The 21,886-nt window shown below is 58.9% G+C and overlaps 3 protein-coding genes across 3 annotated transcripts; 2 read left to right on the top strand and 1 right to left on the bottom strand.

Annotated features, from left to right (window-relative positions):
• Positions 1–744: 744 nt before the first annotated feature.
• On the bottom strand, positions 745–7,659 carry BESB_013300 (uncharacterized protein; the record flags this gene model as incomplete). The annotated part of the gene is made up of 3 exons (XM_029360060.1): positions 745–4,996; positions 5,149–5,840; positions 6,238–7,659. The coding sequence occupies 3 exons, from the start codon at positions 7,657–7,659 to the stop codon at positions 745–747; spliced, it is 6,366 nt and encodes a 2,121-aa protein (XP_029216727.1).
• A 2,217-nt stretch (positions 7,660–9,876) lies between these two features.
• On the top strand, positions 9,877–13,384 carry BESB_013290 (uncharacterized protein; the record flags this gene model as incomplete). The annotated part of the gene is made up of 6 exons (XM_029360059.1): positions 9,877–10,095; positions 11,024–11,216; positions 11,672–11,796; positions 12,034–12,123; positions 12,567–12,713; positions 13,202–13,384. The coding sequence occupies 6 exons, from the start codon at positions 9,877–9,879 to the stop codon at positions 13,382–13,384; spliced, it is 957 nt and encodes a 318-aa protein (XP_029216726.1).
• Positions 13,385–16,590: 3,206 nt separating this feature from the next.
• Positions 16,591–21,402, top strand: BESB_013280 (CMGC kinase, CDK family; the record flags this gene model as incomplete). The annotated part of the gene is made up of 3 exons (XM_029360058.1): positions 16,591–20,343; positions 20,691–20,803; positions 21,309–21,402. 3 exons carry the CDS (start codon positions 16,591–16,593, stop codon positions 21,400–21,402), a joined length of 3,960 nt encoding a protein of 1,319 aa, XP_029216725.1.
• Positions 21,403–21,886: the final 484 nt, after the last annotated feature.

The raw sequence follows: 21,886 nt of genomic DNA, 5'->3' as shown, positions 1-21,886 counted from the left end.
GGTGCACACCCTTCGCCTCCAAGGTCTCGTCGCCGCTCGCGAAGGCGCCGCCGGAAGACAGTGTTCACGCCTGCGCGTATGAATGCAGCATTTGCAATCCAAACTCAGCAGACGGATAGAAGCCTCGGCACTTCCCCTTCTCTCCGTCCTCCCCCCCTCCCCCCCTCCATCAGTCTGGGATGCGACCGTCAAAATCGCCGGAAGCCTCTGAGAAACCACTTCGCGAAGACACTAAACCGCTCAGCGACATTCGCTCGAGGCTGGTCAATCGTGCAGGCCCTTCACCTCCCAAGGGCTCTGATTCGTGTGCACTCAGTCGCGCGTCTCGAAGTCCGCACGCTCACAAAAAATGTTCGGCGCCCCTCCGAGCAGCGACAAAATGAAGAGAGCCTGACAGCCTCAGATGTGGCTGCGCACGGCCTCGCCTTTTCAGCATGCGCCTGTGCTTGAGGACATGCGTTACTTTACCGATTGTGTGCTTCCTTAAGAAGACCGCTCAAACCCGCAAATAAACTCTCCCGCGCCACGCTGCTTTTCAAGGCAGCCCCCCGGCCCCCGCAGAGGCTGCACACTGTGTTCACTTGGAGAGAGCCTGACGCGTATGTCGCCGCGAGCGCCGTCGTCTTCCGTGCTGTCGGCCCTCCTCCTCGCGAGTTGAGACACACCTTTTTCATCCTTGTTTCAGCCGGAGAGGTCCTCTCCCTTCCTTCCGCTCCGACCCCCCCCCCCCGCCGCATTCCCCGCTCAGGCCCCCACGACTGTAGCGCTTGCTTCCGGTGATTCGCCCTCTGCAGTGCTGGCATCAGCCGTCGCAGCCGAGCTCTCCTCGTTCGAGTTGCCGCCCTCCTTCGTGCCTGCCTCGCCTTCGGGCGCGGCGCAGGCTGCTGCAAATTGCTGGGCGAGTGTCGCGGCGGCGCCCTCGCCAGCGCAGTCGCCGGCCCTGTTAGGCGCCCCGTCTTTCTTGGCGTTGCCCTCGCCCTGCGGCCCCAACCGGAGCCTGGTGACGAAGGAGCGGAGCGTGCCGCACGCTCCAGACCCCATGCGCCTAAACGACATTTTTTCCCGCTGCGGCGCGTTCGCGCTTCTGCCCTCGTGCTCTTTCTCTGTCTTGGCGTTCTTCTTCGCGGAGACGGGGTGCTTGGCGCGCGTTTGATGCCAGTCGAAGGCGGGCTCGTCCTTCTCACCCTCGGCCGGGGCCTCGCCCCGCGCCCGGCGGGCCCTCCGCTCCTCCTCCGCCTCTTCTTTCCGGCGCAGCAACTCCTCGAGTTCGGGGTCAAAATGGACGCGGAGGCGGAGGCTCTTCCGCGAGGAGTCTCGAGCCGCGAGCGCCGAGACCGGCGTGCTTCTCACACGCCCCAGCGGCGGCGGCTGCTTCAGCGGCACGCCGGGGGGCGCACAGCTCATGCCCTCAGCGCCGCCGCCACAGAAACACCCGCCCGCGGCCCCCCCGCCGTCAGAAGCGCTAGCGCCAGGCGCTCCCTCAGCTGTGCTGTGCGGCGGAGGACGCGCGTCTTTTTCTCGCTTCTCCGCGTTGCTACAGTCAGTCTGCGCGCGCGAGCTTATCGCAGGCTCGCTGTAAGACCGCAGGAGACCGCCTGTCGGCTCGAGCCCCGCCGCCGCCTCTTCAGTCGCGGAGGAGGGGCTGCTCGGCCCCGCCGCGCCGCCGCCCCCCTCGCCTCCCGCTGCGCCCGCGGCAGCTAGACCGGCGCTGTTGCTGGAACAAGCGGAGAAGAAAGAGAAGTCGCGGAGGTTTTCGCACGAGGGAAAGCTCTGCACGGAGAGGGACGAGGGGATGTCGACAAATGAGAGCGACGGCTTCGGAGACGAGCCCCTCCACCCTCCTCGGGAGGAGACCGCTCCAGACAGAAACATCTTCGTCTTGCTCCAGGATGACGCGGACCCTAGGGCGGTGAGACTCCGCGAAGCCTCGCGACTCGCCTCTCTCCCGTGTGCCGCATTCGCCTCCGCAGGCCCCGACGCTTGGGGAGACAGCCCCGCCGGCTGGCGGCGAGTCTGCCGAGACCCCGACAACGAGAAAGACCTGTTGAACAGTCCATGCTTCGTGTCCACTCGAAAGAGCTGCCTGAGCGCCTCCTCACCAACGCTCTCTTCAGTCTCCTCTCCTGCGTCCGACGAGCTACACGACGCGAAACCAGTCGCCGCGGCCTCCGGCGGCGGAGGGGCGAGAGCGAGCGAGGCAAGCAGAGGAGAGGGCGGGTGCAGGAGACCAGCACTTCTTCCCGCGCAGCCCCCCGGGGCGCTCGCATCGCGAAAACACGCAATCACCCCAGGGAACAGAAAGCCGCTCTCCCCCCCCTCATGCAGTTCGTCGCAGTCTCCTTCGTGGCTCGCGGGCGCAGACACGCGCGACGCCGGAGGCAGCGGCGTGTCATGCAAACAGTCGCAGGGGACAGCGCGAGAAGAGAGACGAGTGCCGCTGACGCCCCCTCCTTCGCGCCGGCCGCGGAGGGAGCGGAGCTGAGAGAGACACGGCGGCGAGGCGCCATGCGAAGCGCCCTCTTCAAACACAGGCGGGCGAAGCATGGAGTATGGAATGTCTTCCTGATACCCTTCGTCCTCGTCCTCCTCTTCCTTTCCTCCATGGGGCTGGTCGCAGGTGTAAGTGCCCACGCGTTGCTCCCCGGCCTCTTGCTCCCTCTTTGCGTCTCTCTCCTCGTCCTCAAAGAGATGCACGCTCGCGTCGCTGTACGGCTTCCTTTCCTCTTTGTCTGCCTCCGCCACCTCGAGGGAAACGTCGAGGCTGTCGACCTGATCGTTGAGGTCTCGGTTGTGCAAAAACAGCGCCTCTTCTTGGAGGCGGAGTCGCCTCGCTTCGTCGCTGAGGTCCGCTGCCTCCTGTCGCGCCTCTCTCGCGTCGCTGGCCGCTTCTCGCGCGAGGCGCTCCTCCTCTCTCTTTAGCCCCTTGCGCAGCTTCTGCAGGGCTTTCTCGCGCGCCCGCAACTCCCTGAGGTCGCTCTTACGGCCCTCCCCTTCGAGGCTCGCCTGTTGCGTGACCTGCGGCTCCTCCTCGTCTTCCTCCTCCTCCTCGACGACGACCGGTCTGTCGCCTGCATCCCGTTCGAAGCTCGAAGAGCCGGGCAGCGCGGGGATCGACGGCGCCGAGGAGGGCAGGTGAAGAAGAGGCGAGGGGAGCGTGCGGTGCCGCTGCAGACGCGAGTAGAGCCCTGGCGGATGCGCCGCCTCGTAGTCGAGAGCGTGCGACCCGTGCTGTCGACTGCCCAGACGCACGGGCGACGTGTCGACCCGCGACGGTCGGCCGCTGTCCTGACGCGCGTAGTGGCTGCTACCGTGGCGCCGGCGTCGCGATCCGTCGCGCTTCCTGTGGACCTCGCTGCCTTCGCGTGACAGGTCTGCAGTCGAGTCGTCTTTCCCTCGCGACCTCAGCCGGCTGGCGCTCGCCCCGAAGTCTGCGCTGTCGCGGTGACGACGCGACGCACCCCGCGACAGCGCCGCGGCCGCGGCCTCCTCCTCTTTCTGCTCTTCAACTGCGGCCTTGGCGGCCGCCTTCGCCGCGCCTGCGACGCCTACAAGACGCCCCTCGTGCACAGAGACGATGTTCGAGTAACCCCTGCTCACGCCGCGGCGCTGTGCGTCTTCGTCGTAGGTCGCGCGCCCGCGGGCCGGAGCCGCTGTCGACGGCTCCCGCCTGCTGAGGCTCTTCCTCAGGCCCTCTTCATCCCCCTTCTTCTTGGAGTGGCGCGTTCGCGCCTCCTTGCGGCCGTCTCGGTGCTTTGCCTGCCGGCGCCTCCCGCGCGCCTCCTCGCTCTCCTCGTCGCTGGTGTGTCTCCTCTGCATGACCGCCTCGATGACGGCCCCCGAGAACGCACCCGACAACGCGCCGCTCGCCGTCGCGGCCGCGACCCCCACCGGGCCTGCAGCGACGCCTGCGGCGCCGGCGCTCAGCGCGGCGCCCGCGCCGGAGGCGGTGCCGAGCGCTGCGCCGACCAGCGGAACCCCGCTTCCGCCTTCCTCGGTCTTCCCGCGACTTCTGTGGCGCCGCAGGGCCTCGCCGCTCGTGTACCGGTGGCGGTGGCGCCGCGCGAGCGCAGAGGCAGAGGAGTCACGTCGCCCGACGGACTCGGCGCCTGCAGACGCCCCCCTCCCTCCCTGCTGCATATCTGAGTGGAGCCGCGACGGCCTGCGGAAGAACTCAGGCGGCCGCGGGTCGTCTTCTTCTGAAAGCAGAAACTCTGAGGCGAACGTCTCTAGCTCGCGTTTCGCCGTCGTGTCGCCCGCCTCGCGCGCCGGCCCCGGTCGCGCAGGCGCGCCGCCGCTCTCGCGCCACAGCCGCTCAGACCCGCCCGAAGCGACAGCATCCTCGCGCCCCGAGGAGACACCGGCGCTGCCCGCCGCTCCCCCCGCCTTGGGCGGCGGCATTTGTGGCATGCTGTGCCGCGGGCGCGCCGCGGAGCCGCGGCTTCGCGCGTCGAATCTTGCGGCGGCGACTCCGTCGTCCTCCTCGTCCGAGGCGGCCACCTTCGGAGGGTTCTGGGGGCGGTCGCCCGAGGACGTGAACGACGTGTCACCTCCGGCGGGCATCTGGTGCGACGCCGAGGAGCCGAAGCGCCGGCGGAGCCCAGGCGCCGAGGCATCTTTCGCCTTGTCTGCTTTCGCGCTCGGCGCAGCAAAGGCTGAGGCCGCGCCGCCCGCCGGGGCCGTGACGCGAGGCCCGCTGCGGGGCCTCTGCGCCGCGGGCGACGGGCTGCGGGACGAGAGTGAGTGGCAAGAAATCAGGGAGGAGGTGTCGGAGTCGAGAGAGAGGACGGAGGAGAGCGGTGGGTCGCCGCCACCGCTGAGCGCGCTGTCGGGCTCCTCTTTGCGAAAGGAGTAGCAGTTCAGCACTTGCTCGCGAGACGACCCGCGCCTCAAGCCGTCTCCGCTGTCGCTGCCTCTCCCCCCCCCGCGTCGTCTCGCGCCGCCCCCTCCCAGATGGCGCCGGCGGGCGCCATCTGGGCGTCGCCCGGCGACTGCGGGCCTGAGGGCGACATTCCCGGCCTCAGTTTTCCAGCCCCGGGTGCCGGCGTCGCGGCGGCCCCTGCGCTGGCGGACGAGCTCGAGCTCTTGGAGGAGAACGAGCTCCTTCGCCGCGAAAAAGTTGAAGGAAGTGAACCGAAGAGTCTCCCTAACCCCAAGCTGCTGGACGAGCGCGAGGCCGCAAACACCCGGCGCCGCGCACCAGCGCACGCCGCTTGTGTGAGAGACTCAGGTTTCGAGGGAGGGAAAGACGACGCGCCGCCAAGCTTGTCGCTGGCTGCAGACCCGGGCGGCGGCACCGCAGCAGGACTCCGCGCAGGACCGGAAGGAGCTCTCTTAGGGCTGAGCGCGGCGGCGGGGGGTCGCGCATCCGTCACGAAAACCGGAGAAAAGGAGAAGGACGACAAATACGACTTGCGCTTCTCCGGCGGCTTGGTCTGCGCCTCGCCCGCAGTGGACGCCTTGTTAGACGGAGGCGCAGGTTCTGCAGCAGCAGCTGCGGCAGGTGTCTCGCTGGCGGTCGAGGCCCCTGCTGCCGAGCTGAAGCTCCGCGCAGACGAGAAGATAGACTGCGCGTGCGTCGGCTCCAGCCGCGCAGAGACTGTGGGCGCGGGGAAGGCGAAACTCGTCTGCTGAGTGATTCCCCGCGAGAAGACGGACGAGGAAGAAGTCACCGAACCCGTCCGCAAATGCGGGCCCCGCGACGCCTGCGAGAATAAAGAAGACGGCGACGCAGGCAGTCCGGACTGTAGTACCGAGGGCGACGCGGGATGCACAGAAGCTGAGGACGTGGAAGAAGCGAACGAGCAGCTGCTTTGCTGCGACGTCCGGCGCGCGAATGTCGCCTAACAAAAAACAGACAAAGGACATAGAAGAGCGTGTCAAGCACAGCGAGACAGAGAGCGCGACACCCACACGCGCATGCACGCGAAACCAAGGACTCTAATACAAACACCTTGAAATCAAAAGGGGTCGCGATCGCGAGCTTCCACGCGAGTAGCTGACAGACGCGGACCGAACGACAGAGGATGGCGAACCGAAAAAACAATGAAGTGCACTTCTCGCTCCAGGGCGACGTGCGCGCAGACAAGGCGCGTGACCTTGGTCTCTCCTCCCCCTCCACGCCTCTGGCTTCAAATGCGCAAAACCTTCCTTCCGCGCCGCTGGCACCGCCAACGAATAACTCTTCTCTTTCTTTCGCTGTGATCCTTCTTTTCGCGTCTCCTCTCCGCATCCCCTCACCTGTTGTCTCTGCTCCACCACGACTTTGACGCCTTGCTTGTCGAGGTAAATGCTTCTGGATCGTGCCTCGCTGGACTGTACGTACACGTGCGACGCCGCCACGTGCGGTGCGTTGTCGGCACTCGGCGGAGCCGTGTTTTCAGTTTGCCAGAAGAAGTCCCGGCTCGCCGCAAGCCCTCGCGGCTCTTCCGCCCGAGGCCCGAAACTCTGCAGGTCCCTGGAGATGAATCTGTTGATTCCCCCGTCCCTCCAAGTCGTTTCGTTCCTCTCGAGTGTGCCTGGCATGGGCTGCTGCTCAGCCCGCGATAAGGCCTCCTTCTTGTCTGCGCTCGACACTCGTCTCGTCCACGCAAACGGCGACCCCCGGATGTGCTTCTTCTCTACTCCGCCGCGCTTCTTCGGCGGCCCCTTCTCGTGCTCCCTCTCCTCCGTCAACGTTGAGCCCCTCTGCGTCGCCGCCAGAGCTCCAACCCCGCCGCTCTCGCGCAGGACCGTGCCCAACTCGTGCCCTCTCAGGAAGTCCTCGCGCCGCTGCTCGGTGCTCTTCTCGTCCTCCTCAGACTCCGCGGCGAAGGGCTGCTCCCAGCCCCTCCCGAGGCGCGAGTATTGCGCCTCCGGCGGCCCTAACGGTTCGCTCCACAGTGTCTGGCGCGTCTCCCCGCCGAGCTGTCCCCTGGGCCCCTCCGGCGCGAATGCGACGCCCGAAGAGACGCGCCGCACGAGGGGCGCCTTGGCGCGCAGGGGAATGCTCGAGGCTGTCCGACGCCCAAAATCGCCTGACACGCGTCGCACGGCGCCCGCAGCCGCGCCCCCAAGCGGCAGGCGCGCGCCGGTGGTATGGGGGCGAGTCGCGGCGAACGGCGTGGCGGACGTGGAGGCTGAAGGCCGGTGCAGCGAGGCGGGGCCCGCGGAGACAGTCTGCAGAAAGGCGGGCGGCGAGGCCGCGGACGAGGGCGGGGCGCTGGAAGAGCGAAAGGTGACGCGTTTCGAGTCTGTTTGGGAGATGCGCGCCTCGGCAGCCCGCGGGGCCGAAAGACGCTGCGGGTCGCTTAAGTGCGGCGGAAAGAACGACTTCGTCACAGTGGAGGCCGCGCGAGCACGCGACCGCGTGAAGGGCGAGGCGAAGCGGGACGCGCGCGCCGGAGGCGGAGGCGGAGGTGGAGGCGGCGAGGAGGCACGCAGAGGAGATGCGCGAAAAGAAGGCGCCTGGGAGGAAGGGGGGTGGAAAGGCGCGAGGGAAGGATGTGGCGCGGGGGAGAGAGAGGCGAAGCGGCGCGAGAAGGGCGAGGTCGGTACGAAGGAAGAGTGAAACTGGGAAGGCGAAGCGAGACCTGCGGCGTGCTGGGACGAAGACGAGGAGTCGTGACTCGTGGAGGACGACTTACGCAGACCGAGCGTGAGGAGCTTCGACAGGCGTCCCATGCTCGACACGGCAATAAACAGAACAGCGTCCTCCTAAGTGGCTATGACAGCCCCATTACCCCGCCACTGGACGCGGAGGACAAATAAGACGAAGAAAACCGCCACAGAAACACGCGCTCCGCGAGGGGTTCAGCGACGACAGGCTGGCAGGCGGAAGGGCGGAGACGTCAGCAAAAAGACACTGAAGGAGGGGCGTCTCAACTAAACAGTTTCATAACGAGGAAGCAAGAAAAAAGGGACAAGAACTGACTAGAAATACAGGAAAACGACCTCCGAGAGCCGCACACAGCGACAATGTCCGTGGCGGACCCCGTCGAGAGAGACTGGAGAATGCTGCTCCCCTTTCCTCGGTCAGCCTCAGGGATTCTCGAGCGGCAAGCTCGCGGGAGATTTCCGAACGGCTCCAATACGGCCTTTCCATGTAGAGGACGCTCGCTGTAAACACACAATCTCTCTACGATCCGGGGTACCTTTGTCGAGTCGGCCTCTTGAGAAGCTGCCTCGGTAGCAGAAATCAGCGGCCGAACGGGCGCGTGCCGCGACAAACGGCTTTGGCAAAACGCTCCATTCCCTCCCTAAACTTCACATGAGTCCGCAAAACCCAATTTTCTCTTTGGCACAGCGTGAGAAGCTGGGATTCCCCGCACATGCGGGCATGCGGCAGCTGTACATACACTCGGCCTCGCTCGAGTCCATGCAACCGGCGGCGTAGCACTACGCTACAGAACGCCTCGTTTACAGCAAACGAAGAAAGTGATGCAGCACTGTAAGAGGCGACAAAAGAGTATATGCAACTACAGGAGAGTTGACCGAGAGACACGGAGATTCCGAAGCCGCATGCTCGCGAAAACGGTCACAGACACCAGCAGGGCCCCCAGGCAGTTCGCAAACGCGGCCCAGGCCGGTGGACGGGGAAGGAGTGGACGAAGCCAATGGGACCGACGGTCAAGAAAGCGCAGCAGCGGCACGTGACGGAAGAAACTGCAACAGCCTGCTAAGGGGAAAAATTCGATGTATTTCAAAGGAATCGCTTGTAAAATGCTGCCGTCGTATTGCGGTGCTGGCTGTTCACGGTAGAGCATTCCCTAACGTGCCGGCACGGGCAGAAGGAACGCGATAAGATTTTCCTGGGTCGGGCAAAGTCTCCACGTAAACCGCCCAACGCACACCTCCTCAAAACGGCAATGAGACGAACAAACCAAGAAAAAGGAAAACAAACAAACATCTGCAACTTGCAGGCCGCCGAAGTGTTCAGGCAGCGGTCTCTGCTGGACGTGCCGCGCATGCAAGGGTTGTCCGGGTAGCCAGAGAAGCGGGCACGGAGATCTCAACGCTTTTTACGAAAAATAAAATATCGAGGGCGGCCCGCAGCTGACGGAGAGAAAGAACTCTACCTTGCCTTTTGAGACCCGCACTGGTGCAGTGTCCCTGCTTTCGAGTTGAAACTGGATCATCATCATCATTCATATCTCAACCCTTGACTGGCGCAGCGTGGCTGCCAGCTGAGGTCATCGACGGGTGTGGTGGCTGGTAACCGTCCGGCGCGTTAGCCCTTGCCTCTTCGTCCGGATGTTTTAGCGACTCTTCTTCGTGTTTCTGGCCCCGTATCGACCGCGTCTGGTTTACTCACGCGTTGGTGGGCTTGGGAGTCCTATCCTCAGCTACTGTATACGGCAGCTAGCAGGGATCTACGCAGGCCCCCACGTGGATATTTGTATCTAGAAAGGGGAGTGTACACTCTCCCTCCCCACCTTAGCGTCCCTCCGGATCTCTTCTGCCTAGATCTATGGTGTCGCTTCGATTGTTCGACTTTGAGCCTGGCCTTCCAGCAAACTGCAACTCTCCCTCTTTGATCTTCTGCACTGCTCTGTCTCGCTGCCCGAATTGCTCTGCGGTACAGCAGCCGGGTCCTCCACGATCGGTTCCCACCTCGGGGGGTGCGTGGCTCGGGACTCCGTTTCACTCTGTCACCCTTTTAGTACTGCGCCGGTCGTCTGCTCCTGTCTTCACACGTCATCCTCTGTCAACCTTCCTGCGTTCGCAAGGCCCCCGTATTTTCTTTTCCTGTGTCGTTTTCTTCTGCAAGGTCTTTCGTTCCTCGTAGGGACTCTCCGAGGGTGTTCGTCCCCAATTGCTTCGCTCTTTCGTGGTGGAAGCTTCCCCGGCTCCGCGTCTCGCCTTCTGACGGTCTGGACACTCTGCCGGGGAGCGGTCACGATGGCGATGTCTCGAGGTCTCCCCATCAGCGCAGCGACGCTGCTGGATGCTATGTGGAAGGGGCAGGGCCTGGAGACCCGCAGCAGCGAACTGAATCAAAAGAAGCTAGGGCGAGTTCTCGCGGACGTCCGCATGCGAGGCGCGGTCGCCGCACAGCAGCAATATGTCGCCCTGCAGAGTCAATACGCAGTCGCTTACAACCAGTATCTGGCCGCCCAGGTACGTGCAAGGCGGATGCGCCAAAGTGAATGAAATCCACACAATTGCCACTGCGCTGGGGGGCGGGGGAGGCCAAGGGGGGAGGGTGTGCCTTGGCGCGGGAGGTTGTGTCGCACGCCTCTTGTGATCGAGGATGCGGCACAACGCGCGCGCGGTCTCTCCGGCCGACAGGCGGTTAAGGGGGGACAGGTCTCCGTTGCGTCTGGGTTCATCCCTTTTCTGTCTCTCTGCGTTTTGATACGCGCGTGTGCCTGCGTTTCTGCGGTGTTTCCCGGCATGTACTACGATGTCGCCAGTTGCGATTTTCCGTCTTCTCCGCTTTCGTCCGTATTTCATAAGACACTTTGTCTGCGGTTTTCTGGGTCTCCACTCCCTAGCGTGTCTCTTGGTGGTCATCGTTGCCTGTGCGAGCTGAGGGTGGTATGAGCTGCCTCAAAGTAGTAGTTTTCCTCCATCGATCCCGAGAGGGATACTGCGCTCCTCTGGACTCCCTCTCTCCATAACATTCATTCATGCGCGCTGTGCTGCATGTCCCTGTAGTCTCTTGAATTGTGTCGTCGAGGGGCTGCGTGTCTGTCGTGTCAGTGCCTCTCGCCCCTATGTCCGCTGTGAAGATCTTTGAGGGCTCCAGTGTGCCTCGCAGTTCCTGTTCATGCCGCGTTTGCTATATCCGCCCCTGCGTCTCTCGGATCCCATGCGGCCTACGATTTGACGGGGGGTGTCATTTGGGTCTAGTTCGCGTCTTCTGCTTGCAGCAGTCTAGTTTCGAGACGGGTAGCTCCTGCGCCTCTTGGCTTGACCGGCTCGATGCAGCGACTCCGCGGCTCGTACCTGGCTCGCCAATTTCGTGCCCTTTCGTGTGGAGGCGCGGGCTAACGATGTGTGCCCTAACGATCGCGCGCGTTCGCCTGTGCTTTGTCGACTGCAGGAGACGCTAAAGCCACATCGAGAGGCTGCTGAGAAGCTGCTGGGGCAAGTAGACGACCAGCTGCGCAGGGCGATGGAGCAGGCAGCCAAGTACCGTCTTCAGAACGAGCAGAAAAAGATGACTCAGCAGGCGCAGGAACAAGACGAGTTCATTGCTACGTCGGCGCACCCCAAATACGCCGCGATTATGCAAGGTACGCGCATACGCGCGCCCGCAAGCGCAGGGTGAAAGCGGCCTTCGGCATCCTCTCCGTTCGCTTAGGGTTTGACACCACATAAATGTAGTCGGGATGGATGCATAGCTGGTTTTACGTCTCCTGGTTGACTGGCCTCGGCAGCTGCGACGTTTGCCTACGTTATGTGCTCTTTACATTAGAGTGCTCACCGTCGGTAAGCAAGCATGTCTTTTCGTGTCTGCTGTGGCAGTGTCTCTATGGTGCATGCATGCTGCCGCCAGAGAGTTTATAGACATTGCTTGTTCTGTGAAGCACGTAGGCATGTTGTTCATTTGTCGAGTTATGCATGTCAGGGAGTGAGTCACGGTGAGATATCTTGTGTGCGTTTGTCCCTGTGGTGTCAAAACCACACGGTCGAGTTTCAATTATATATAGTCTCATTTCTGTTTGTATTCCACTGCGCTTGCCCTTAGGTCTGAACGAGACACACCGGTCGTGGGTAGACAAAATCGTTTTTCCTTTTTTCCTTCTCCAGTGGCAGTTGGAGGAGGCTGAAAATGCACTGTGGGTTAAACACTCAGCAATTACGATCGCTCAAGTAAGTCTTAGGTGTTCTCCTGGTGTCCGCATCGATTTACGCCTACGTGAAGCACACCTCTTCCCTGCCCCTGTTAACGAAATCTTACACTACTAATCCGCGCCTGAGCGTTTGTGACAATCGGGGTTCAAATCAGCGTCATCCTGCGCATGCAAGTAGATGTAGTTTCGTCTCGTCCACTCCGAGATTACGCGCTCCAGTACGCTTTGTGGTGTCGTCTAGCATGCGGGCATGCAGGAAGTCAACGCTCTGTGGTTGTACGAGGGCCAGGCGGTCCAGATGCAGTTGGAGGCGATGAAGGACGAAGAGCAGCACGAGGCTCTCAAAGTAAGTTGGAATAGTGGAACCAAATCTACGACGTCAGGCGCAGAGAGCGGCTTTCGAATATTCGCGAGTCGGCGCTGGCTGGCCGCTCCTTGTGGGCTCAGAAGATTTCCGTGATGGACTGGAGGAAGCTTCGTTGTGCCTGAGTTTGAGGGAGCAGCGTCAGGGCTCAGAGAGAGAGAAAAAGCTGTCCTGGCATCAGAACTCGCCGTGGCAAGGCTAAACCCCCTCCCCTCGCCACCCGCAGAAGGAAGACTGTGGTGGAGACGTCGGTCGGTCGAGAATCCTTCGTATCGCCGAGGACTGGGTCTTTTTCCAGTTCCAGCTCCAGGTTGCGGCTTCGAGACGCGCTCGTTGAAGCAGCTTAAATGCGGCTCTCGTCGTCAACTTCAGAGTCTAGTCGTGCGGCTTTATGTGGTGCGGTCCCTGGCATAATTCGTGAATAGGCTGAGGCCCACGAGCGCTTCCTTCAACACAGACTCCAGGAGATTCGCGCGAAGAACAAGGACAGAAAGAAGAAACTGAGGGCAGAAAGATACAAAGACCGGCACCACGACCACTCCCCCTCTGGGTCGCCGCCTCGCTCGCGTGGAGTGCATGTGAGGATGCTTTTCTTCAGAGTCTGGATGTAGCACTCATATGAACAAAGCAGACGCAATGTCAACTGCAGCTGAAACTTACGGAGGCAAAAACGCAGATTTCTGGCGGTATTGCGGCAAAAGGTTTTGTATGCCGTCTGTATAGATGTCCGCGTCGTGCGTTTATGCACTTGAGGAACTCACACTGAAATGTCTGCGCAGTGTGTTTGGCAATCTTTTACCTTAGCCTTGGTACTTGAGCATTGTTGAATAGTCGGGTGAGCGGGCATGTGGTCGATTTATGTTGAACAGACCTGTAGAAAGCAGTGCAACTAATTTGCACCGCGCTATGCACTACCCGTGTGCATCTACAAAAAATGTTTTTGGTGAAGTCAGCAAACTTGATCACAGGCGCATGTCTCTGCTTCAGCCCATGAGATGACGTGTGCGGTATGCTTAATATGGTTCTGAGGTCGCATTCGGGTATTGTTTTTCATTCTCAGAAAGAATCGAGTGTGTCTCAAACTCGGAGCAGCGCCACCGTGACGATGGGATGCGTCCCGAGGAGAGAACGAACGAAATCACGGACAAGGTGTCGTCGGTCGTCGTCAGCTACCACGGAAACTGCTCGGCCGCGTTCTAGCGCCAACGCCAAAAGCAAAGTAAACGCTGCAGAGTGGCTGTAGTGAGGGCGGATGATGCGAGACCCCGGATGAAGCCGTCGCGCATAGTATGCAATTGCGTGGAGCCGCTGCCGCCGCGTCCAAGTCGGAATCAGAAAGAACACAAAACATCAGCTCTGAGGCCAGGGCGCTTAGCAGCTGAACAGTGTGTGAAGAGTAAATCGCGAAAGCGGCAGTCATCCATCGAAAGAGTCGGAACCGGAAATTGGTTCTCGTTTTGCTTCCCGAAGGCGGAACTTTTGAACCTAGATACTTAAAGTCGAGCACAGGAAAGACGGTGGCCGCTTTTGTCCACAGCCACTAGCAGGAGATTTCGTTTGTCTGTCCACGCAGTAGCGGATTCTGGTGAGATTCTAGGTTTTCATTATTGTGCGCTTTTTTATTTGGATATGACAACGAATACTGCATGGTAATGTCACGATACAGCTTTTTAATTCTGTGGCTGTCGGTCTGCCGCCCTGTCTGTTTTATCTGAGTGATCTGGCTCGCGTACAAAAAGCCATCTCAACCCTAGCGCCACTACATACGCCCTCCGGGGACACTCTCGGACTAGTGAATGAGGTGTTCAATACGATCAACGCCAACGGGGTTCGGAGCAGGCGTCTTTTCACGCGCAGAGCTTCCATTGGCACGTAGCAGACTCAGGACGTCTTGAGAAGAAACAAACGTAATCCGCCTCCATTGTTCATGCACATGCATGGCGATCAGGCAATGTGTAGGAGATTTATTTCCAATCCTGTAACCTGGAGGCGCGCGTCGTCACTCAGGCTGACCAGTGTATGCGAGCTCACGGTGTCTAGTAGTCCCTCGTTGCAGTGCGAGGGGCACGGCAAAGTGCTGCTCTCTGTGGTACTGCGAGGTTTTTGTAGCATGAGTGCAGTACGCAGCGACAAAAAGGGATGGGTGTTATCCAGACATATCAGTTGCATCAAGTGACCCTAGATGCTGAAAGCACACTATCACACGGTGGCGCATTATCCACAATGAAGGGTCTTGTGTTAATCGTGGCCGCTTGCCAGCAGGGAATTAGACCGATTCCTAGAATACTTTTCTGGCTGTGTGCTACGCTCCGTACAGTAGCCTAAGAACCAGACTCGAATTTGAGGCTCTCTTTCAATCCGCAGCACAAGTCTAATCTCCTTTGGTTTCGTGATACAGAAGTCTCAAATTCGTGACAGAGGCAGGTGTAGAGCATACTACGCCGCTTCGCCACAGCAGAGCGGGTCGTAAATATAGGTCGTGATTGGCCCCAGGTATCTCTGTGCGTCTGGACGGTGTTGTCCTTGGGGAAATCCAATACTGAGGTCTTAAAAACTTCAGTTAACATTGCATTCGTGTACACTTTCATATGCACTTGGGAGGAAGCGAGTTGGGCGTAAGTAACGGTTGCGTGACCCTGTGTGGGGAGTTTCTCAAAACGCCAGGATGACGACGCCTATGAATTCAAGGTCAGGTGCTCGACTTATGTTCTATAACGGTGAGTGCCGACTGCCGAACATTGTAGTGGGCGTGCGCTACTCGCTGAGCCCGTTCATCTTGCAGATGTCAGGGAAATCTCGATCCAAAAAGGGCATACACCGACCTACCAGCTGGCTATTGTTATTCTCGCGGCAGAATAGGCTCTCACGCCTCGTCGCACACTGGTTCGCGTGCGGGTTTAGGGGCCTAGCAAACAGGTGGATTCCTGCTGTTGCTCAAGTGGGAAACACATCCGTCGCCCGCTACCCGCAAAATGTGCTGCCTCCGAAAGCGGCCAAGCCGTGTTGAACACCCGGCCCCGTGCCTTCACTTCGTACCCCTTTTCCGCCAGGCGTTCTGGAACCTTCCTAGTGATTCCCACACTTGCAGTTTAGATGCCGCCCGAAAAAGAGTTACCTCCTCCATTTGTCAAAACCACTTCCCACAATTATCGAAGACCTTCCTCGCCCTCATATCATCCCGCCGTGTTGTCCCTTCCACCAGCTTTATTGTAAGACTCTAGACCGGCAAGCATGCAACGGTTCCTTCGTTTCCTTCTTTGATCACTGCTTTCTCCCTCCTTTGGCGACAATGCGTAACGTGCCTTCGTCCACAACTTACTCGCTTTTTCGTCTTCCGCATCCTTCTAAGCACCATGTTAGGAGAAATATTTGTCAATTTGACCTCGCATGTTCGAGTTTGCAGTACACCGCAGTGCGCTTGAGAAACCGTTACAGCTCACGCCTTTGCGTCTTGACCTAAGATAACATGGACCTTGTCGAGTTTTCTCCCCACTTCACTGCATCCGCCAGGTTATGGATGTGGTTCCGGCGTGGCAACTAGTTGCGACATCCAGGTGACTTTTGCTGCTTCATTATTCTTACCGTGATTAAACTCGGAAAGCGTCCGTGCCAAGTCTCCCACGAAGTCTGGGACCCCGCACTGCAGATCAGAAGCCTAAGGCTCTATGCCGCCTTGGACTACTAGAAAAAAGACTGTCTGTCTTCCTCCCTTCTGCTGGTCTCTTCACGTGACACGGCCCTACATGTGCGTTGAGAGCAGCGCTCGAGACCGTATGTCAGTTGTGTGAGAAAATATGGCCGTCCCCGCCAGTCATAGTGCGAAGGTGTGACTACCTTCATCGTGGGTACAGTGTTCATGGTATACAGAAAAGATGACAACGCGGCCTAACCAACCCCTCCTTCTTCGAGAGTCGACGAGTTCCAATCCAATTGTATAAAAACCTAGCGTTAGCGTAGCAACAGCAACGCGAGTGATGCAGCACTGATGTAACTACGCGTCCTCTGCTCTCCCGTACACCTCGATTCGTTCGCGGCTTACGGAGTCTCTAGAGAGGGCCCTCTTGTTTGTAAAGCGGGTGACAGCATCAGCGCTCTCCGACTTTCCTTCGCTCTCCTCCGACCTCCTGGTCGCATCTTGAAATCCAGGAAGGCTACGCGAGAGAGGCGTTACAGAGTACGTCACGAAGGAGGCTCTTGAAACCTGCGGTTTCAGAGTCCAAACTTTTAGGGAAATCACACAACACAAAAGCTTCACAAGATTCCAAGGCTTTTGACAACCGTTTGAGCAGCAGACGTCGCGGCGATTGGTGTTTTGGATGTGCTTGACAAGGGAGGCTGGTCTGACACAAGCACCACTCGCTGTGCTTTGGCGGGGGCTGAGTTTTGCTCTACAGACCTATCCTCTAATACAAAGGAGAAAACGTACCGGTAGTCTTCTTTGTAAACGCAATGGTGCGGGCGCGTCCGCCGGCGGCACGTCTTGTCCTTAGAGAGACTGACAACGGGCGCTACTTGGCTCACGGGGACAGCCGAAGGGTACACGCCGACGAGTCTCGAATTCCGGCATCGCTGGGTTCTACGAACAGTCCGAAAAAGAGAGAAGTTGGGACCTATTCTTGTCCTGCCCCCCGGTCAGCAGAAGGCCTGACTCTCGGCAACCCGAGAAAGCGGCCACCGCAGCCTCAGTCTACCGCTGTGCAGGAGCCTGAGCAGAGCGACCACCAAGAAGGGAGTATGGAATCAAGGCTGATCTCCCTTCCGCCGAGGGGGTTTGGGGCGATATCTAGTAAGCGAGCAAAGACAACTGAAGTTCAAGAGAAACTAGCAACTGCCCAGAATGGGAGTGAAGTTGCTTCGGATTTGTCTGGTGTGTCGGTGACTTCGGCGTGCTTGCGCACCGACGGGGGAACGGCCCTCAAGTCATCTGAGGGAACATGTGGAGGGCCAGTTGGACCTTCTCTGCCGTTCAACAAGAGACGAGGATTCAAGGATCGGCAAGCTCAACATCAGGAGAGTCCCTCAAAAGGGCAAGGTATGACTGTAGTAAATGGAAACCCTGGAGGGTTCACCGGTCAGGGGGGCGGGCCTGCGGGGCGTTGCTGTGAAAAAAAACGGGAGGCAATGGAAGGCAGTTGCGCCAAGCCTGAGTCCAACGTTTCGCACTTATCTGCCTTTGACTGCAAGACGGAGGCCACGGGCGTGTCGCCATGCTCATACCATACGAAAGCTGCGGCAGGCAACGGTAATGGTGTTGCCGCTATCAAAGCCTCCGGAAAAGATGCAGGATCCGCTGGCGGAGAGTCGACGACGGACAAGGTGGGCCAGAGAGCGGCAGATGTGTTTGGCGGTGTCCCTAAAGGTATTTCTGGAATGCCTACTAGTTCGGCCGACCCTCCAGGCGTTCACGGTGAGGCAAGGAGGAGGCCAGGCGCCGGGGGTGTTTCGCATAGAAAAGGAGTTTCCAAGAGTGGGGACACCATTCAAACGAATAGGTCTGGGGGAGGAGGGGCCAATGGCAGAGTGTCCAATGGAAAGGACAAAATTGTCGTCGGAGGGTTTGGGACGAGGCAGGTACCTTCAGCATCGCGGGCAGAACCCACAGAGGGGAAGCCTGCGAGGTCATGCGTCAGGACAGGCATTAAGAACACGAGGAGCGTCAGTTCAGCTTCCGCATCTACGGTCGATGGTGGGGTAAACAAGCGGCCTGCCCATGCGAATGTGAGAATTGCAATCGACGGTTTCCATCCGGCCTCTTGTGAAGACTCGCATTTGGCGTCTTCGCTCAACGCGTGCTCCAGCTTTGGTAGAGGAGCGAGTAGGGCCTCGCATGCGAGCCGGCCTCCTGCTGCTGCCCTCGCGGTTAATGGCTGTAGCGGCCTACTTTCAGATTGTGTTGCTCCGCAGCAGGCGTTTGGTAAGGAGAAACGGGAAGGGGGAGCGTTCCGCAAGCCGCAAGAAAAGATTGTTCGCCTTTGCGATCGTGATGAGGATATCTGGAATGAATGGGAAGGGGTACGGCTGCTGGGTGAGGGCGTGTATGGCCGGGTCTACTTAGTACGCCATAAAGACACAGGCGAGGAACGAGCTTTCAAACGCATGTACCTGCAGTCCTCCAGGCATGCAATAGACGATGAGTCAGTTGCCGGCGGAGGAGTTCCCGCAGTGGTGCAGCGAGAAGTCGCGAGTTTGAAAGCGTTACGCGGGTCGCCGAACGTCATTCGGCTCGACCAGGTCTTTGTAGGGTGCCGGCGAGTGTATCTGTCCTTCCCCGTGATTCACGGAGGAAGTCTCACAGAATTGATGAGGAGGTACGCATGCTGGCAGGAACATCTTTTATGCAGTCACCAGGCACAAGAGCACAACCACATTTCTCCGCACAGGCTTTTTCTTCAGGAGCATGGAGACCAAGACGCCGTGTATGAATACAAAAGTGAAAGCTCGTCTGCGAACAAACAAGAGAAAAACGAAGAAGACGTGGCATTCCCCAGCGACCACGAAAGCGCCAGTTCTTCGTTTGGCTTGTCGCCCAGTTCCGCAAAGAGTGTAGGCACGAGAAAGCACGTATCGTTTCCACCGCCTTTCTCGTACCCAGACATGCCGCCCTGCGGGCTACCTCTGGCTCTGTGCAAAACGATAACCCAGGCTATTTTGCGAGGCGTTGCTGCGTGCCACGAACACCGAATCGCCCACAGAGACTTAAAGCCTGACAACATCCTTGTAGAATGGGTTCCTCAGCACCCGCCCTGCCCTCCGCCTCCGCCTCCTTCCCCTGTGGCGTCTGACAGACTCTACGATGAGGCTTTTCCATGCGATGCCTCAGAGGAGGAGGACGACGATATCGGGGAAGCAGAGAAAGGAAACGATGGCATCCACGAGCCTCGCGTGCATCTGAACTGCCGCACCAAAGCTGCGGAGCTGGCCGCGGCGGCTGCAGCGCGGCTTCAAATCGGCCTCTTAAAAGCGGAGAAGCACGTGGCTGAACAGGGAAGTGAGGAATCAGGGTCACAAACAGGACGGAAGAAAGAAGTCGGCGAAGAGGTCGACGCATCCGCTGTACCATGCGACACTCTTGTCGAGAAACGGAAAACAGGAGTGGTGAAAGGTGGCTCTCACCACGTAAAGTCTGCATGTGACAAAGGGATCCCAATCGTTTCAGTTCCAGGTGGATCAAATCAGGACCACAAGCATGCGCACAAGGAATCCAGCACAGATAGCAGTCAGAAAGGAGAGGCAGAGAGCAAGACGTCCTCCCAGGGGACTTCAGAAGACGATGGAAGCGTCAACACCAGCCAGACGGAAGCCCCTGCCCCATACCCCCCTCTGGCCACACAGCTCGTCATAGCAGATTTTGGATTGGCACGCACGCTGCCTTTCTATATTTCCTCTTCCATTATGCCCGATCAGCCGCTGTCTGCCACCTCTACTACGAGTACTGCAATAGAGAAGAGCCGCAGCAGCCTCAAGCAGACAAAGGATGTCTCACAGAAGCGAACAACTGCGCAACGCGAGCGCAAACCGCCACAAAAGAGCTCTACAGGTGCTGCCGCGTCTTCGCGAGTTGCCGGAGGGTGTTCTGCTGAATCGCCATCAGGGGCGCTCCACCGAGAACGGAAGAGACTCGAAACGAGCCGCAATGCGCACGACGACGGTGAGGGAAACAGCTTGGCGAAAAAAGGGAGAGATCCTGGCACGGATCACTCTGTGACATCGGAATCAGACCTCCAGTCAGACGGCGACGATAAGGCAACGGGCCGAGCAAGCTTCTGTTTGTCGCCTGAGATTATCACTTTGAACTACAGGCCACTCGACGTTCTCTTGGGCAGCAGCTCCTATTCCCTGTGCGTCGACGTGTGGAGTGCGGGCTGCATCCTCATGGAGCTACTTACAGGCACTGAGCTGATTGACGGATGCTCTGAGTTTCAGTGCATCATGGCCATCATGCGCCTCTTCGGAAACCCGTGGCGCCGAGCAGAAAAAAGGGGAGACGCTGGCAGCGCGCAAGCAATACAGGAGAGTCTGACACATCGAAACTCGCCGGCGGAGAGGAGCACGGGCTGCGGGGCAAAAAGCGCTGGAGATGGCAAGAGAAACGAAGGAAAAGGCGACTCGAGGGAGCAGGGCTCCCAGCGCGAACCAAATACGGCTAGACCAGAGAGATCTCGACCAGCAACATTAACAAGAAGTAGTGAGTGGAAATTTTGGGTAAGTCTCTTCGTGTTTTATTACCACGCCACTGAGTTTGTCATGTTGGTCAGGGCACGTACAGGGGCATATATATATATATATATATGCACACATCTTAAAGGCGCAGAAATAGGCAGGCGAGTGAGTACAGGCTAAGGCGCACATTGAGAGAAATGTGTCGAACACCAAGCAGCGGCGCTCCGTTGCGGGTGGCCTCGGGCAGTCGAGGCGTCAGAGAGCTTCGCAGGGCTCACGTGGACTGCCCGCGTCGACTATGGCGACTGTGTTCGATTGGGAAACATGCTTACCTCAAAGCGATTGCGTACTGAAGATCGACGGGTGTACGTGTATGCGTGTGTATGCAGTCAGAAGCACTTCCTGCCTTTGAAGGAGAGGAGAGACCGCTTGAGCGGATTCTGATAGAGAATGGTCGGCTTGATGCCATAGCGGATCCCCATCTACTGGATCTGGCCTCTAAGTAAGCCTTGGGCGCAAATATATTTTCTCCAAAGACACGTACGCCCTGAAGGACGTCCATGCTGCTAAGCATTGCAAACACACATGCGCGCGTTCCTCCATACCATTACTGCACATTGAGAAATACTTGTTTAAGGAAGGGAGCGAGGCGAGTCCCCGCGTGGGTTGCCCCATTGGAGAAACGTGCAAAGTACAAACGTAGCGAAGAAAATAGTTCATCAGAACGCGATAGGTGGCACCACAGCACATGGTCTTTTGAGCCCTATAGGTGATAGTAAACAGCGGACAGCAGGCACCTCACGAAGTAAACAGGCTCAATTACTAGAACCTAGTTATTCACTGGTGTTGTGCCCAATCACAAGGCTCGAAATAAGCCCGTGAACGGCCGATCGTCTGTCCAAAACAGCCGTTCGCGCAGCCTTGACGGAGTTGGCTAGGCTACTGCATTACAGAGTGAAAAAACAGGCACATGGAGACCCCGAGGCTACCTTTATATGTCGTTTCAGGCTGCTCGAGGTCATGCCTGACAAGAGGATAACAGCCAAAGATGCTCTCAAGCACCCGTTCTTTGACAATATCCGCATTGAAGATGAACTGTAGTACCCTGACTTTTCTGGTCTCCTAGTGCGTTCATACTAGCGATTCGCCACATCACATGTGCGCACTCGACGCCAACTACTAGAGCACGCCACGCTGCAACTCGTGCTGTACCTTGCCTCGGTTCGCACCCAAGCAAGAGCTGTCAACGATCGTTCTGAAGCGGAAGTCCTCTCTCACTCGCTCTTCAGATGCACAAGACCACCTAAGAAGCGAAGTTTCCGCGACTTTCCAAGTGAATTTTGCACCCTTCCTCCGTTTGTCGACAAAGAACTGAACGAACAGTGCTGCACGCTTGAATTCGTGATCTGGCTGGGCTAGAAAGCTGAATCTCGCTCTGTGACTACGAAGACTGCTGTTATTGTTCTGTCGTGCACGCGTGTCGAGGCGTACGCGCGCAGGCAACGGGTTACGTGCGCGACAGAGTGCGTCAGAATCGACCTCAGACAAGCGAACAAGAGCTTTTTGATATTTAATGGTACTCGTG

This window comes from Besnoitia besnoiti, chromosome IX, assembly GCF_002563875.1.
Source record: "Besnoitia besnoiti strain Bb-Ger1 chromosome IX, whole genome shotgun sequence".
NCBI classification, from domain to species: domain Eukaryota; phylum Apicomplexa; class Conoidasida; order Eucoccidiorida; family Sarcocystidae; genus Besnoitia; species Besnoitia besnoiti.
The sequence above is the reverse complement of the archived record's forward strand: the minus strand, read 5'-3'. Positions and strand labels throughout refer to the sequence as shown.